Below are 18298 nucleotides of genomic sequence, written 5' to 3' on the forward strand. Positions count from 1 at the left end.
AACATTAAAAACATGCTTGTGGTATTCACTCATTGTGTGATCCCTAACTCCAATTTTGACCTTTGGACCAGCAAGGGGATATCGTGTGTGGGTGACCTGTTTGAAGGTGATACTTTGCTACCCTTTGAAGGAATCGCTAAAAAATGTAAGCTACCCAACTCTGAATTCTACAAATATTTGCAACTTCGCCACCTAATTAACAGCACTAGTTCTCAGAGGGGTGGTAAGGTAACGATATACGAACTATACTTTTCATCCCCGGTGAGAAGAAAAAATGGAGTATCCATAGCTTACAGTAATATTATGAATTTCCCCTGGCAACACTCTTTCGAACGCAGGGAAAAATGGCAAAAGGAATTACAACAGCAGTTCACAGATGAACAGTGGCACAAGGCTTATGAACTGAGTATCCAAATGCATAAATCACTTAGAAACTTCTCTTAAGGTGCTGTATAGGTGGTATCTAACCCCATTTAGATTTTCCAAGATGTACCTGGGTTCCTCACAGACCTGTTGGTGTTGTCAATCCCAAATTGGGTTGTTACTACATATATGGTGGGCATGCAGAAAATTGAATACCACTATGGAAATCAGTATTTGATCTGCTAAAAAGGGTTCTACTGTATTCCCCTCCGTGGGGCCCCCAATTTGCTTTACTAAATTTAGAGCTAGGTACTCTGAAGAGGGAAGACAGGTATGTAGCATTTCACATTCTTACGGTAACCAGGGTCAATATAACCAGGAAGTGGAAATCATCAGAGGTCCCTAATACCAGCTATTATTCGTGAAGTCCACCTAAATCAGGAAATGGAACATTTCGAAATGGGAAGCTTTCCGAGGGCTAAGCCCGAAGGATTGAGATAGATAGTAGTATAAGAACCAGAGGCTCTTAATTCCCTTCATTCCTACCACTATGTATATTATAAATTGGTGAATTGCGCCTTGCCCTACATGCCTTTACTACTCTATATGGTACGATGACTGCCTGATCTATGTTTGATGTTTCTACAAGTTATATTTCCTATATAGGTATACAATTGTATTTTGCGCATATCAGAATTGTATAGCTGGAACAGTATCCCATGCTTGGGTTTACTGCTCCCAATCTAATGTTTCTTATACCACTCGTAAAATCCCAATAAAAAATTTATGATAAGAAAAGAATAAAGGATGTTCAATTCCAGCTTCAAGAAAAATTGAAAAGCAGAGAGGTAAGTAAACATGAAATATGTTTGCTGTCAGTTCATTTGCTGTCAGTGTGAATACGGTAAAGGTCCCACTCTCTCCCTCCAGCACTGCTGCAGCCCTCAGTCTGGGTGTGTGGCAGTCCTAGCAGTAGCAAATGATGCCCAATCACATAGTTAGTGGCACCTACTGCTCTGTGCATATACCTGCATGCAAAGTTCATATGTCTTTTCTTGTATATATCCATAAAATGCTTGATGAACCAGGGGAAAAATGACCATACAGAGGAGTATAATAATATAAACGCTTCTCAGTAACATTTCCTCTGTTCTTTACCTAATTGTATAACACACAGACTCAGCTAACAATTATTATACTTACAAATATATATTTACAGACAGGCACAATTCACCTGCACATAAGTAACTTCACCAAGCGTTTTGGTGCAAGTGACCTCAGCAACTTTTATTTATCAAAAAAAATAAATCCCAGGCCTCTGTGGCATTAACTAAATAGAGGTTCCCTGTATCACCAGGTGCTGGTGGTGGTACTACCAAAATACAAAGTTCTGCAGTTCACGACTGCCATGGCTGTGTCTTCTTAAGGGTGGAGCCAATGTGCGAAATCTGCACCATGTATTTCTGCATCACTTCCAGCCGTCTGCTAATTATACCCAATTAGACAGAGCCAACTTTCCAATGTCAGCCTTTTAAAATGAAAATCCATGAGCAGAGTCTTAATTTATTAAAATAAAGTAATAACAGTCAAGTTTAAGTTTTACAATCATCTTTACCCTCTTTCCCTATTCACAGTTTCACTAGAGATATACACTTCGATTGTCAGTATTAGGCTGCATTCAAGTGACCTTATGGGGGACGTATGCACAACCGCAAGCTTGCGGCCTTACATTCGTCCCCCATAGACAGCAGTGGCTGCACGGAGCTATATGGTGCTGCACACATGCAGCGCGTACCGCTCCTACAAGGGAAAAAGATAAGACATGTCCTATATTTCCCCGTGTTAAGGGAACTACGTAATGCATTTCTATGGAGAGTGGAGGGGTCACCCTTCCTCCTTTCTATCAAGGTGGACATATGCCCGTCCGGCCGAAGCTGTGTGAGCATACGTCAGTGTTAATGCAGCCTTAACGGGATTGACCTTATTGTCTTTTCCTTAGGATGAAATTGACACTCTGAATACAAAAATAAACACATCATCTGTGGATGTAGAAAGGTATTCTAAGCAAATTGAAGAGCTGAAAACTGAAGCAAGCCAGAGAGAGTACGTCTGAAGTTCATTCTAAACATTATAGACCTATAATCACCTTGATTTACAAAGCAAATGGCTCTGGTATTGTAGCTATATTTTGTAATAAAAGGTAGTTTTAAATCTTTAAAGAATTGTAATTTTTTTCAACTTACTCAATAAGAGACGTGAAATGTGGTAAGCGAACTTACAGGTAGTATAGAAAGAGAGAAAAATCTCAGAACATGCACCATATTTATTATCCGGCATTGGCCATTGTGATACATTTGATGCCTGTTTACACTGCCTAAATTACTAAAAATTTTATGCAGAATTACAAAATCAACTACAAATTGCAATGATGTAAACATGAATATTGACAAGACATACAAAGATTATAAGATGAATTTTGGCCCATTTGTTAGTTTGCTGAGGCCTGTGGGAATTTGTTTATGCACAGCAATTATAGATTGTTTTCACACAGCAGTATTTTGGCTGGTACTTTGCATCCGTATTGACAAGCCAAGATCAGATAGGCATCCTCAACACAGAAGATGGACAGACTTTTTCTCTGTTGGATCCAAAACAAAATACTGACAAACTGCAATTAGCCCAGCATCACGCTGGTCGGGTGCTGGTGTAGAATTAAACTGTGGGGAGGCCTGAGCATTGTAGTATAGACTGTGGACATGCAGTGTTGGGGAATTTCAAGTGCTGACACACAGTGTGCCGGCTCTTGATAAATGAACGCCTTAAGGACGTAGCCAGTTTAAAGCTTAAAGGGAACCTACCACTTGAAATGGCAGGTTTAAGAAGAAAACACCGAGCACCAGCTCAGGGTGAGCTGGTGCCGTAGCTTGTCGCGCGCATGGTAAGCGCCGAGTGCGTACCTCCCTGCGCCGGCTATAAAGTTTAAAAAGTGTTTTAAACCGTGATACAGCGGTTTAAAACACTAACAAAAATAAGCTCCGGCACCAGCTCACCCTGAGCTGGTGCTCTGTGTTTTCTTCTTAAACCTGCCACTGCAAGTGGTAGGTTTTATTTAAGGCTCAGCCCGAGTTTTTGGATTCTGACTTGCAACACTTTATATGGTTATAACTTTTGCACTCTGTTACTTGTCAAAACGATTCTGAGATTGTTTTTTCCCCACATGTTGTACTTCATTTTAGTGGTAAATGTTGGATGATAGGTTTTGCGTTTATTTACCAAAAAAAAAAAGAAAAAATGATACATTTTATGAAAAATTTGCCATTGTCGAAAGCATTGCATTTTCAGACAGATAGATTTACCAACTAAATAAATTGCGGAATAACATTTCCCATATATAGGAGTAGAAAATAATCAATTCTGTACTGGATTTTTTCCTCTTTTTTTTTTTCGTGTCCACCGTATAGCCTATTAATCATGTTATCTTTATTCTATGGGTCGATACGATTACGGGGATACCATACATGAATATTTTTTCTTACGTTTTACTAAATTTGCCAAATAAAACCCTAATGTGGGAAAAATTATCATTTTTGCATTACCGTCTTCCAAGTGGCATAACATTTTTACTTTTTTCGCTACAGAGCTGGTTGATGGCTTCTTTTTTTGCGGGAGATGTTGTACTTTGCAACACTATCATTCTGGAGTACATATGTTTTTTTGATCACTTTTGATTGCATTTTTGTGGGATTCAATAGGTAAAAATAATAATTTTTGGCAGGTTTTTAACGGCGTTTATCGTGCGGGTTCAATAATTATTTAGGTTTATTCTACGGGTTGTTATGGACGCGGTGATACTATATATGTGGGGTTTGTGTTATGATTTAGACTTTTTTTTTGCGTTATATGTCTCTTTATATGTTATGGGGCTTATGGCCATTTTTATTGCTTAATTTTTTATTGAAAAACATTTTTTTTTACTTGTTTTACTACTTCCACCATGGGACATGAACAAGCAATCATCTCATTGCTTGTTAATGATAATACTCTGCAACACTGATGTATTGCAGGGTATTAGCAGTGTCAGCCTATGAATCTTACTGACAGTGCCGGCAGGCATCTCTGGGGTCCCGATCGGCCATAGCGATCGTGGGGGAAAGACCCCCCCAAAGGCATGTTAGACGCTGTGGACACGCTGACCACACTATTTAACGGTGTCAGCATTAAGTCACGCTCAGCTGAGCGGTAAGTCACAGAGCTCAGCGTCCAATATATCGGACGCTGAGCGTCAAGAGTTTAACTGCCATGACTTTTCAATGAGCATATTAATATTTTTATGTATTTATTATAAATTCATTGTTGTTTTCTTTTTCTGCATAACAGGGAAAATTATCTAAAACTTAAAATAGCTTATGAAAACATCTTGGCTGAAAAAGAAGATATGTCTAGAAAAATGAAAGAAAATATTGCAAATATTCAAAAAGATTTCAAGGTTAGTTGTCCAAAATAGGTAAAAAAAAAAGTAACATAAAGAGAATTTCCTTTCAATAATAGTATGTTAGGCTAAGTTCATACCATTACAAAAATCCAGGGGTCCGTTTGTAACTGAGGGTCGTATATAATTTTGAATTGGAGCCTGTTAAAGGACACCTGTCATCAGGTCTGTGTCACTAGTCCTGTCACCTCTACCTGTTGGAGCAGCTCACAAGGATCCCATCCCAGCCTTAATCTAGTTATTTCATACATTATTCATTGTAATATCATCTATTCTTTATCATGTAAATGAGGCTGGTCACATGCTCAGAGGCAGTGATGTCACTCCTGTTACCCCTCCCCTCTCCTCCCCCTGCTCATGTCTGTGTGTAATGTATAGTAAAGCATGGCTAGTGTGTGTGTGTATGTCATCTGCTGACATGCTGCATCCTCCTAATACACAGGTTAGAGCAGGGGTCAGGAACCTTTTTTGCTGAGAGAGCCATGAACGCCACATATTTTAAAATGTTATTCTGTAAGAGCCGTACAATATGCACATGCCCCAAGTAGATAGGTAGTCCGAGTGTCACGGGTGCCCCTGTGATCTACGCCTCGGATCGCAGACACACCTGAGCCCCTCTCCATGGCGGCTCCCCTTTCCGAGCTCACTCAACTCGCCACATTCCGGCTCCCATCCCGCACTCGCTGGCAGTTTAAAAGTGCCAGTGCGCCACTGATTGGCGCTTCCCACTTCCCGGGTTCCTCTAAAGACCAACAGCTCCCAGCATTCCCTGACGGATCTTAGTGCTTCATGCCTATGAGGAAGCTTTCCACATTGTTTCCTTCCCAAGTGTTGACCTCCCGTTGTGACCCCGGACCTGCTCCTTTGCTGCTAGTCCTGATCTCTTGCTCCATCCCCGACCTTGCATCATTGCCTTGACTGTCTGCCTGTTCTTGACCACGAGACTGCCTAGTGATACTGTACCTCGACCTTGGCGGCCATCGTGGACAAGTTGCGCCTGTGGAACGACCTGGTGGTTCCACACTGCAGCAAGACCATCCTGCTTTGCGGCGGGCTCTGGTGAAGACCGGGTGCCACTTAGATTCTGGTCCCAGGTGTCTGCTTACAACATTGTCCACGCTGGTCCAGGGGGTTCACTACTCCACATCCTGACTCCCTTCACATGCCCCCCAGTAGATATGTAGTCACAGCATAAAAAAAATATTCACTTACCAGCTCACCCTGCAGCCAGGACGTAGGTGGCAGTAACATCGCTGCCGTGTCCAATGATCAGACTAAGAGACACAGCAGCCATCACTATTTATTAAAGATCTGTCTGAGAGCCAGATGCAGCCAACAAAAGAGCCACATCTGGCTCCCGAGCCATAGGTTCCCTACCCCTGGGTTAGAGACACAGACATGAGCTACACATGAATCTGACATGTTCTGCTATAACATGGCTGCCTGGAGCTGCTGTATCTCTCCTATACACACACACATACACACACAGGCTGCAGGGGGCGTGGCCACCAGCACCAGGAAGCACATCATTATACAGCCTCACATCATTATACAGGCTGTCAGTCATGCACTGGGGGTGTGGCTGTGCCTCCCACTCATGAATAGAGTGGACAGCTTGAATATGCTAATGCTTCATTGGACATTTCACAGGCCATTTGCATACAGCTTTAGGACCTCATTGCTTAGGGTTACAGGCATGTAGAGGGACAATGAAGGGATAGAGGCAATGCTCTCTAATGGCAGTTTATGAAAATATATTTAGTTTAGGGGGTTATTTTGCATGACGGGTTCTCTTTAAAGGATTTTGTTTGCATTTTGTAATGCTATCAAACTGGTGTAATTAAAAATTCAATCCCTTAAGAAAATTAAAATGAAGTTACAGTTTGATACTTCAGTATGCTCCCTTCCTTAACTATTTTGCAATATGTCAAGATATAGTTATCTCATATAGTTTTTCTTGACACTTCTGGAATGTATGTAAAGAGAAATGTTAAAAGTAAATTATGAAAAATGTATTTTTGAGTGTGTTTCCTGCTTGTAGGAAAGTGAACAGCAAAGAGATCAGGCATTGAAGAAAATTAAAGACCTAGAGAAAACAAATGATTATATAAGGTAAGTGTCAAATGAGGTTTGTCTTAAGAATGCATTCACTATTTGTATTTCTCTAAGGCTCTGTAAACACACTATTATGCCCAACTTTAACCCCTTATCACCAGCGCTTGTTTTCAGCTTAATGACCAGACTTGATTTTTAGAATCTGACATGTGTCACGATAATTGCTTATAACTTCGAAACGCTTTAACATATCCAGGTGATTTTGAGAATGTTTTCTCGAGACACATTGTACTTCATGTTAGTTGTAAAATTTAAGTTTTGTATTTTATTCTGAAAAAAAAGAATTTTGGAAAAATTCTTCATTTTCAAAGTTTTAAATGTTCTGCTTTCCAGGCAGATAGTTAAAATATCCTAAGAGCTTTATAACTAACATATTTGTAATGTCTGCTTTATGTTGGAATGATATTTTATGCGTCCTCTCGTTTTTCTAGTATGTTATGAGGCTTAGAACTTTAGGTGCAATTTTTCTTATTCTCATTTTTACGGACAACTCAGCTTTTAAGTGACTTTGGAAGGCCTGAATTACCCCACAATGGAAACTACACCCCTCAAAGTCTGTAAAACAACCTCTATTAAGTCTATTAACCGTTTGAGTGTCTCAGAGAGGTTAAAACAAAACGGAAGTGCGATTTCTCCCCAGTGTACCAATACCCCATATGTGGTGATAAACTGACACCAATTAGGAAAGTACTCCTCTTGGAGAATTTAACAAGGTGTAATATGTGTATTTGCCCCTTCAGATGTATGATGCAATTAGACCCTAAAACATTTTCCATAAAGGTCACTTTTACCCCTAATTTTTGTAAGGGACAAGAGATTAAATAACCCCCAAAAATGTGTAAACACTATGGGGGTCATTTACTAAGGGCCCGATTCGCGTTTTCCCGACGTGTTACCCGAATATTTCCGATTTGCGCCGATTGTACCTGAATTGCCCCGGGATTTTGGCGCACGCGATCGGATTGTGGCGCATCGGCGCCGGCATGCGCGCGACGGAAATCGGGGGGCGTGGCCGAACGAAAACCCGACGTATTCGGAAAAACCGCCGCATTTAAGAACCGAAAATGTGTCGCTCGGGACCAGCTTACCTTCACTCAGACGGCCTCGGTGAATTCCGGCGCGTTAAAATGCTTTTCAGCGCAGCAGCGCCACCTGGTGGACGGCGGAGGAACTACCTTATTAAATCCCGGCCGGACCCGAATCCAGTGCAGAGAACGCGCCGCTGGATAGCGACTGGACCGGGTAAGTAAATGTGCCCCTATGTCTCCTGGGTGTAGAAGAATGTGCATATAAAATGTTGTATGGCTCCAGAGGGAAAGAGGGATGTTGGCCTTTTAGAAGCCAAATTTGACAGAAATCCTTTACATGTGCCAAGATGCATTTGGAGAGTCCTAGTGGTAGAAAACAGAGGAGAACCCGAAAAGTGACCCTAATTGTTGAACGCACACCCATTGGGGAATTTAGCAAGGTGTAGTGTAATACAAGTGGTGTAGTGAGCATTAACATAAAGGTAGTTTCCAAATATTATGTGCAATGGATGCCCAAGTTGGAAATTGCAATTATTTCTGGAAAGTTTGGTGCCCATTATGTGATGCCCAGTTTGTGCCACTGTGAAATGTCAGGTCTCTGATTAGGAAGCCATGTTTCCAGACATGTGAAAGAACCAACATGTGATCCTAAACGTTAGCCAGAAAACACAGCAGGGCTCCGAATTGATAAAGCACACGTGTATTTTAGGCAGAACTCGGAGAATTGCAAAGGATGTGCTAACAAATCCAGAGGCTTGGAAGAGAAACAGAAAACTTAAAAAACATAACAAGTTTGCAAACTACATCCCTCAAAGAAATAATTATGGTCTCGTACTAGTATATAGTGTCCTTACAAACCCCCTTTTTGAAACAGACGCTTTTTTGAGTCCATCCTTTAGAACCAGACTTGAGGAATTCACCAGGAAAATTTTGTCCTGACAAAGAAGGGGGACATGTAAACCAGAGGTACTGCGGCCCTGTCCTTCTTGTCCAAATATTAGTGCCTAAATCACCAGCTCTTGAAAATGAAGAAATGATACAGCTTGACCTGCACAATGGAACTGCACGTTTGCACAAGAGTTGTCCAGTGCCATCAGTACAATGTACATGGCTAGCTTTTTGTACCATATTTTCATTTTTCATAAAGTAGACATGTCATGTGTGGCGCACAGTGAAAGCTGTAAAATCCAAGCCCACAACAAAATGTCGCAAATGCGTTTTTCACCATTTTCACTGCATTTGGAATTTTTTCCCGCTTCCCAGTACATGGCATGGAATATTAAATACCGTCACTATGAAGAGCAAATAAGCCGTCACACAAAAATAAAAAAGTTATAGATTTTTGAAGGTAATAGTGTGTTCAGAACGTGCTAAAACAAGCTACATTTCCTCTTTATCCACCTAATCCCTTCCTGACGCGTTTCTACAGTATCTATATTCAATAGTGGGTCATCGGAGGCCAGAATATACTATATATTAAAAACAGATTACTAATAGAACGTGCACAGTAAGATTAGGCAATCCTTTAACTATAACATATTTATAATCCTGCATTAGGCGCTTTGACAGTTTTGTTCTGTAGGGTTTATGTATCATTGAACTGGGAGGGCCAGTGCAAGGATGCCTTGGCAAGCCAAATTAGTCAGGTAGAAAAGTAGCATAACTTATAGCTGAAATATAACCTAGCCTTGAACTTGCACAGATGTAAATTCAGGTTGCACGGTTGCTACATCATAAATACTAAGAGGATGGAACCTTCACTTGGTGTTAACAATTGCCTTTTGAAACACATTACAATAGCTGAGAAGACATTGCTATCAACATTATGTTTACAAAACACATGCGTTAATGCAGTGTTAACACCACGCATGAAGGCACCCTCAGGCACAAAGCACCAGTCTTAATATATCTGCCTTTCTCATCTAATTTAAAACTTTCAAACTAATTTTTGAGACTTTTGATTAATCTGCCCCACTGTGTATCCAGTTTATAGGCCACATAGTCTTAACTTTGTAATGCAGTCCTTGGGGCGTATATATATCAGGGCCTCAGTGCCACTGATTGCTAGCACTTGCAATTATTTTGCCCTCTCCGCCACCTTCACGCCTTCATGAGTGGAGGACGCGTCCGGGAGTGGGCCTTTAATATACCTGCGCCAGCGCACTCACTGCTGCCGGCGACTTTTCCTATGTGAAAAGTCGCCTGCCTGGTGTACAATGAACGCTGCGCTGCCCCCTGCTTTGATACATCAAGAGACAGAAGCTTCTTGATATATGCCGCTGCGAAAATGCACGACCGTATGATAAATATGCCCCCTCAACTATAAAGCAGAAAAAAAGAAATAGGACAAATAACTTCTACTACAAATACCACACATATCATGTACATTAGGTTTAAATAAAAATTAATTTACATTTTTTTTGGCTGCAATATAGTAATCTTTTTTTTTCCTATCTCAAAAAATAAATAGGAAGGAGAATGAGTCTTTAAAGGAGCAACTGATAGCAAAAGAAATAGCATGTACCACTCTGCATGAAGATAAGGTACTGAAACCATAAGCCTTACTTTGTACACAAAGTAGAACATAAGTAGAACAGCAGACCAGTATGGAAAACGTGATATGCCTTATAGAATGCCATATTATAGGCTAATATTTTTAACAACTTCTTCTAGAAAAAATATTTTGAACATGAATTTTCCAAAAAAGAAAAACAACAAAAAACACTTGAAAACAAGGTATGGCATTGACTTTATTTATATTGTGTCCTAACCTTTTTTTGTTTCATTCTCTTAATGATACCTCAGAACTGCAGTTTCTTCAATTGAAAAAGGAATTGCTATGGCAGATATGCTAAACTTGGTGTGCCAGAATTCAACCATAAAGGGAACCTGCCATTCAAATGAACTCGCACAAAATAAATAATGCTAAACTTGGTGTGCCAGAATTCAACCATAAAGGGAACCTGCCATTCAAATGAACTCGCACAAAATAAATAATTCTAAGCATTGCCCTTATAACTAAATGGTTCCTTTCCATGGCTGCAATGTTAAAAAAAAAATCAGTTTGTTACTGATATGAAACTCACTTGAGGTGATTCCAATCACAGTAAGGGAGTCCTGCATATTCATTGTCCGCTGCCCTGCCTCCCTGTTCCTGATTCACATTTCTTACTGCACCACCATGCTGCCCGTATTGAACTAGTACTTAGGGACTTCCTACCAATATTCAAGTACAGACATAAACAGCTCCTTTTACATTCTCAGAGACTATTATCAGGGGTAGGAAGTGCTAAACAATGCTAGAGGAGGGGGCGAGTATGGCCCTTGGTCAACCTTTCTACTCACTCCTCCCTCATGTATTCTGTTTAGACAAAAGGGCTTCCTATCTTCAGTGATTTTCACTGATGCCTTACTGAAGAATTCTTTTGTGCTTTTCTACATGTCCATTTTTTACACAGATCTGTGAAAATACATTTAGAACCTGCCCTATATTTTAACTGATGACTATAGAAGTCTATGGGTCCACAAATAAACAGTTGGTTTCTTTTCATTAGAAGGCAAAATACCTGGTTCTCCAGCATCATCAGTGAAATAAATTGGGGCCATGTGACCACTGTTTACTGACATGTTCCTGATCAGGAGCTCTTAAAAGGAATAAGAACTTATCATTATATACCCATTTTTTCCATGAAAACAGAACAGTTAGCTAATTGTTCTGCTGATAAGATAAGAACAAATATGTATTAAAACTATTTTTAGAAAATTGGTTATTGTTGGTAATACAAGCTTTTTTATGAAAGTAATAAAGTTTTAAGCTGAAACAAATTATTGACATCACACAAAAAGTTAATATTTCAGCAATTGTCTGTATTTTATTGTTCTGTTTACCAGTAATGATTGCTGTGTTTTTATACATCATTTTTTATTTACTTTTTAGTTGAACACACTGAAAAAACAAGTTGAAAATAAAAACAAGGCAATTGAAGAGCTACAACAGGAAGTATGTAACTTTAGGTTCAATCAAGCTTTATTGTAACAAAATATAAAAAAAAACAGGTGTACTTGCTTGCAGCACATTGAAATCACATGAAATTAAGTGAAAATTGCAAAAGAATCAACAATTAAGGATTACACATAACTTCGGAGCACAAAAAAAATATATGAAAAAAAAAAAACATTGGGCGGGACTCACTGTAAGCATGTATCTCGCTCTTCAACGAAGTGCGTACAAACGCTCATAAGAAAAAGAACCACGTAACCAGAGACAGAGACATCATACATCCAACACACATCCATACTGACTCACAGGACAGTACATTCAGACAAAAGAGGGATTAACTTTTTACTTTAGCACTAGACCTTCTGTTACGTATTAGTGGCACAAAATATAATGCAGAAGCATACAGACACTGGAAGGTGAGTATGTAAGTTTATTTTTATATGTGCTGGGCAAACTGGGGGCTGGCATGCTGTATACAAAAGGGGGATGACAGGCTGTATACAAAAGGGGATGACAGGCTGTATACAAAAGGGGGATGGCTAGCTGTATACAAAAGGGGGATGACAGGCTGTATACAAAAAGGGACTGGCTGGCTGTATACACAAGGGGGATGGCTAGCTGTATACAATAGGGGGCTGGCTAGCTGTATACTAAAGGGTTGGCTATATACTACAGGGGGCTGGCTGGCTATATACTACTGGGGGCTTGCTGGCTATATACTACTGGGGCTGGTTATATACTACTGTGGGCTTTTTGGCTATATACTAAAGGGGGCTGGCTATATACTACTAGGGACTGGCTGGTTATATACTGGGAGGCTGTGACCAATGCATTTCCCACCCTCAGCTTATACTCAAGTCAATAGGTTTCCCAATTTTTTTAGGTAAAATTAGGGGCCTCTGCTTCTACTCTGGTCGGCTTATACTCTTTTGTCATAGGTGTTCTAAGGCAAGGGTGAGCACCATTGCTGTTAAATGGCTGGGGTCAGGCTTTAATGATGCCCTTAACTAACAGCCTGATAATAGTAGATGCACTACCACTGTCTAGGTGTCATGGTAGTGTCTTCAACCACTGCACCTAACAAGATCTATCTATATATCTACCGCAATAGGTGACAGCAGTGATTGAGGCAGATGTCTGCTGTATAATACAACTAACAATATAACACCCTTTATGGAGAGTTCAGCCCACAAGGCTTTTCATTACATCCTTAATGGAACATAACATAAATATATACTTCATGATGCTTTAAGGGGTTATATCTTTTTCATTGCATGCATTAATTCTGGCTTTTATCAGCTTGTTATATTAACCTACTTCCCCATAAACTTTTCAAATGTGAAGTGACTGGTCTACAAGCTTTTGTGCAAAAAAACCTAAACTTTTAACACATTTATTCATTCTGTTTTTTTACCTGTAAACCTGTTGTTTACAGGTAAAAAGAAACATTTATGGGAACTAAAAAATGTATTTTAAAAATAACAACGGATAGATTCTTAGTTGTATTTGAAACTCCCATAAAAGTGACTCCATGCAGCAACAGTTTTTGCGTTTATAATTATGAAATTATAAAACTGTACTTTTCTTTTATCTTTTTTGTAGAACAAATCTTTAAAGAAGAAAATGAAGGAAGATTGCAAGCAGTGTATTTTTCTTGAAGATGAGGTATGTTTTTTCTATGTTTTTATGTGACTAAAAGGGGTTATTGAAATACCATATTGACTAACTATGTACAGGCCAAAAATATTTTATTGGTAAGGTTGCAACTCTTGGTATTCCCTGATTATCAGCTGATGAAAGGGCCGCGTCTCCTATTGTCTACTAGTCACTTTGCCATATGGTAGTGTCTGCCTGATTTCCCACCACATTTAGCTCAATTGTGTGGGTGCTAGCATTCAGAACCCCCTGATCTGATAAATGCTATTCACAATTTCTCTTATGTAACTTTAAAGTGTTTTTAACTAATTAATTAATTTTATTAATTAATTTTAAGCATTATTTTGCCATGTTATTTTGCTTTCCCATTTTGTTGCGTATACCTATATGGCAACTCATGGTTAATAACAACAGTTTCACTTTAAACCAATTCAGTATAGGCTACAATCAACAGCACTAGCAACGGGTATCCACAAATAAATACATAAATATTAGCTGGTGGCATTTCAGGGTACTTTTCCAGCGCTGCAGAAAAAAACCACAAGATATTGTTAGTTCTCTATCATACATCGTGAGTTAGCATAATTACAGTCCCGCAACCCCTCTGGCATTTGGAGTATGCCTGCACCATGTTTTATTTCTACGCCAGGTCGTAACACATGTAAAAGTCACTGGCTACAACAAGTGCTCTGGGGCAGGGAAAGGAAGGCTGTTCTGCCCACTGCCCGTTGGTTTCACACCCTTCACGCCTCTCCACCCGTCGTGGTGGTGGTTAATGCTACGCTAGCGATACGCTGGCATTTGCAATTATTTCAGGACTTTTATACCAGTGTTCTGCTGCAGTCATCCTAATAAATAGGCCCCAATGTTTGGGTTCAAAGAAACTCATGATTCTTTGACAAAAGGCATAGCACCAAATTTTCAGCTACTCAAGCTTATCCGGCACATATGAGATGAATAAGGCCCCTTCCACACTAGCGTTGCATTTCACGTCAGAGTGCAATGCGTGAAAAACTGACGTTTTTGGCTGCGTTTTTGTTCCATTTTTCCTTGGAGTAATTAGCGTTTTTGCGTTTTTCACACGCGTGTTGTTAGCGTTTTTTTTTCGTTTTCGGCGCATTTTTCACGCGCGAGTCAATGGGAGACTCGAGCATTTTTCAAAGGGACCATGGTTTGGGATTAAAATGTGTTATTTAATTGAAAAATAATGTCTTCTGATAAGTTGCAAACATCTGCGATCTATTCTTCACTGTTCCCCGTGTATATTATCTCCCGACAAGTTAGCAGATGTGAAGAACAGTGAAGAATAGAATAAAAACAGTGAACACAGGATCATTTAAGAGAAAAACACAGTGCAGAACACAGTGCAGAATAGATTACAGATGTTCGGCACATCTGCTTACTTGTCGGGAGATACGCGCGGAACGGTGCGCCCAAAATAGCATGTGAAGAACAATATATATGTGTGTGAAGAACAAATTGCAGATGTTTAAATACATCTACAATGTGTTCTTCACACATATATATTGTTCTTCACATGCTATTTTGGGCGCACCGATATTTATGTTTAAAGTTAGAGCTCTCTGTCTACAATTTGAGCTACAATGTTGTGTTGTTTGCTAATGGCGCACAAGAGGATGATTTTCTTTCACATATGTGTTTACAAAGAACCCCTTAAGGACGCAGGGTTTTTTCACTCATTCCTTGCTCTCCACCTTCAAAAATCCATAACTTTTTCATTTTTCCATGTACAGAGCTGTGTGAGGGCTTATTTTTAGCGGAACAAATTTTACTTCTCCATCACATTATTTATTATGCCATGCCGTGTATTGGGAAGCTGGAAAAAAATTCCAAATGTGGAAAAATTGGAAAAAAACCATGTTCGTGTCACATTCTTGTGGGCTCGGTTTTTACGATTCTCACCGTGCGCTCCAAATAACACCTCCAACACTTTATTCTTTGGTTTGGTATGATCACGGTGATACCAAATGTATACAGGCTTTATTGTGTTTTAATACATTTTCAAAATTTAAACAAATGTGTACAAAAAAAGAAAAAAAAATCGCCATCTTCTGACGCTAACAACTTTTTTATACTATGATGTACGGAGCTGTGTTATGGGTCATTTATTGCGAAATGAGTCAACGTTTTCATTGCTACCATTTTGAGGACTGTGCAACATTTTGGTCACTTTTTATTCCATTTTGTAGAAAAGTAAAATAGTGTAAAAGTCGCGTTTCGGACATTTGGGCACCATTTTCCATTACGTGGGTCACCGCTGGCAATAACCGTTTTTATATTTTGATATATCGGGCATTTTGGGACGCGGCCATTTGTATCTGTGACTTTTACTGTTTATTACGTTTTATGTCAGTTCTAGGGAAAGGGGGGTGATTAGAACTTTTAGGTTTTTAACATTTTTTAATTATTTTTAAAACTTTTTTGAAACTTTTTTTTACAGTTTTTTAGACCCTCTAGGGTACATTAACTCTAGATGGTCTGATCATTTCTACCATATACTGTAATACTACTGTATTGCAGTATATGGCATTTCTGCACAGTATACTTACAATGAGCCACCGGCTCATTGTAACAAAACTGCAAAAACCAGTCGTTCGGGGGAGCGACAATCAGATCCAAGATGACAGCTGCCACCTCTGTCTTTTAAATGATGCCGGCGGCATCGGAAAAGTTAATAGCCACGATTGGTAAAAGCATCGACCACGGTTGGGGGGCAATATGCAACAATCCTCACCTGTGTATGAGGAGGACTCTGCCCGTGAGCCCTCTTCACAACCCCCCCCAGCACCTCTGCACCGTAGAGCTACGGTGCAGAGCGTTAAGGGGTTAAATTCTGGCAATCTGAAACAAGGACCATGTGTTTTGCATTGTTTACGTGCAAAGCATTTCAGTGTAATCGCATATCTGATTCGGGGCAAGCTGCTCCCCACAGACTTTGAATTGCCTTTCAAAATGCAATTTAAATGCCGTGTGTGAACGTGTCCCTACATGATGTCCTCAAGTCATGGTACTATCTGCCTGCTGTTATTTCAGATAGCAAGTAGAGATGCGGCATGGCGATAAGTGATAGTCCACATGCAGCTACAATGGTTCAGGAACACCCTGTATCGGTAACTCTGCATGGAGCAGCAAAATAGTTTAATAGTTTTGTATAGAACTCATGCTCTATAATTTTTTCGTTTAAAGGTAAAAGAATTAAGAGCCCAAATGCAAACTGTTACATTAGAACATGAGAAGGTTGTCAGCAACAAGCAACAGGAAATTTCAGATGCAAAAACAAAAGTAGAAACTTTGCATCAAGAGGTATGTAAACATTTCTTGCATAAATATGCTAATAAATGGTGGTATGAAGTGTAAGTTGTGTTTGTGTTTAGAATTATTAATTCTAGGCACATTTATTTAATTTCCTTTTATATAAAAAGGATGGTTTCACATTATTTATTTATATCATCATGGGTTTTTGTGTCAGACGTTCATATTCCTGGAATACCCCTTTAAGAAACTCGTCCTGCAATGCCTCATATAACATTGAGATGAACTCTTTGGAAGAACCAGGAAGCAACAGTGACTCCAGTACTCCCAGTCTCTGTGCTGTCACATCTAGTGTTTGTTTCTGGGAGTCCTATGCATCACGCAGTTGTAAATTCCTGTAGAAGGCAATATGTGGTATCTGGTACGCCTCTCTAAGAACCTCAAAGCTTTTTAGTTCCCCTTCGGTTTGTATTTCTTTAAGTGTCGCGATGCCCTTATTGAACCATAACTGTGGCTCCTCCATTTTCAGAAACTCCCCAAATGTGGAGTTATACCAGATGGGGGCCCCATCCCCAACAAAGACAAATACAAAGAAAGTATAAACCACTCATACTCCATTCTGTCTAAGTCTGGACACTGGGGTATCCAATATCCTGAACCTTGTAATCGCGATAGTTCCTGAAAAGTAAACAATCAGTGATCCGAGGTGGACAGCTCCGGTGCTTGACCAGATAAACTTGTAGTCCTAGCTTCAGAACACCTGCAGAACTCAAACCTGGGTGACAGAACAAATAGACGTCAGTACGAATTTTGTCAAGCCAGTTCTTGGCTTCTTTTAGCCGATCCCAGCGCTACCACCCGCAGTCGTGAAGGATACAGCATTGCATATGGCACTTGCACTGAGCGCAACCTCCTCTTAAAATCATGAAATTGTGCTCTACTTTTCCGCATAGTTGAGGAGAAGTCCAGGTATAGAGAAACCCGATGACCTTCAGTTTCTATATTAGGTTTATTTCTAGCTTGACAATGTATCAGGTATCATCCCAAAAGTGAAGCAACTTTATCAAGACAGGTCTGGGAGCCGTCCCCGGTGGCAGTCGGCAGGTTGGGACCCTATTGGCCCTTTTCAATAGCGAATAATGGTGTCAGCTGATCCCGTTTAAAGGTGGCTATCAACCACCGTTCAAAGAAATCAACTGCCTCTATCCCCTCCGCCTTGTCCGGTACTCCCACCAGCCGGATATTGTTTCTCCTGAGCCTGTTCTCCAGGTCATCAGTTCTGTCAAATAGTGCACAAACATCCAGAAGGCATCTTTTAATATTTCTTTGCATATGAGAAACAGCATCTTCTACTGTACTAATCCTTCCCTCCAT

At 39.9% G+C, this 18298-nt stretch overlaps 1 protein-coding gene across 1 annotated transcript in view; it reads left to right on the forward strand.

The window, feature by feature from the left end:
• Positions 1–18298, forward strand: part of SYCP1 (synaptonemal complex protein 1) — a 152745-nt gene that overhangs the window by 95010 nt on the left and 39437 nt on the right. Inside the window, exons 18-25 of the mRNA XM_072137680.1 lie at positions 2363–2466; positions 4741–4849; positions 6894–6964; positions 10466–10538; positions 10669–10731; positions 11933–11995; positions 13598–13660; positions 16859–16975. Coding sequence (XP_071993781.1) covers positions 2363–2466; positions 4741–4849; positions 6894–6964; positions 10466–10538; positions 10669–10731; positions 11933–11995; positions 13598–13660; positions 16859–16975 — 663 coding nt within the window. The remainder of the gene's footprint in view (positions 1–2362; positions 2467–4740; positions 4850–6893; positions 6965–10465; positions 10539–10668; positions 10732–11932; positions 11996–13597; positions 13661–16858; positions 16976–18298) is intronic.

Source organism: Engystomops pustulosus, chromosome 2 (assembly GCF_040894005.1).
Source record: "Engystomops pustulosus chromosome 2, aEngPut4.maternal, whole genome shotgun sequence".
Lineage (NCBI taxonomy): Eukaryota > Metazoa > Chordata > Amphibia > Anura > Leptodactylidae > Engystomops > Engystomops pustulosus.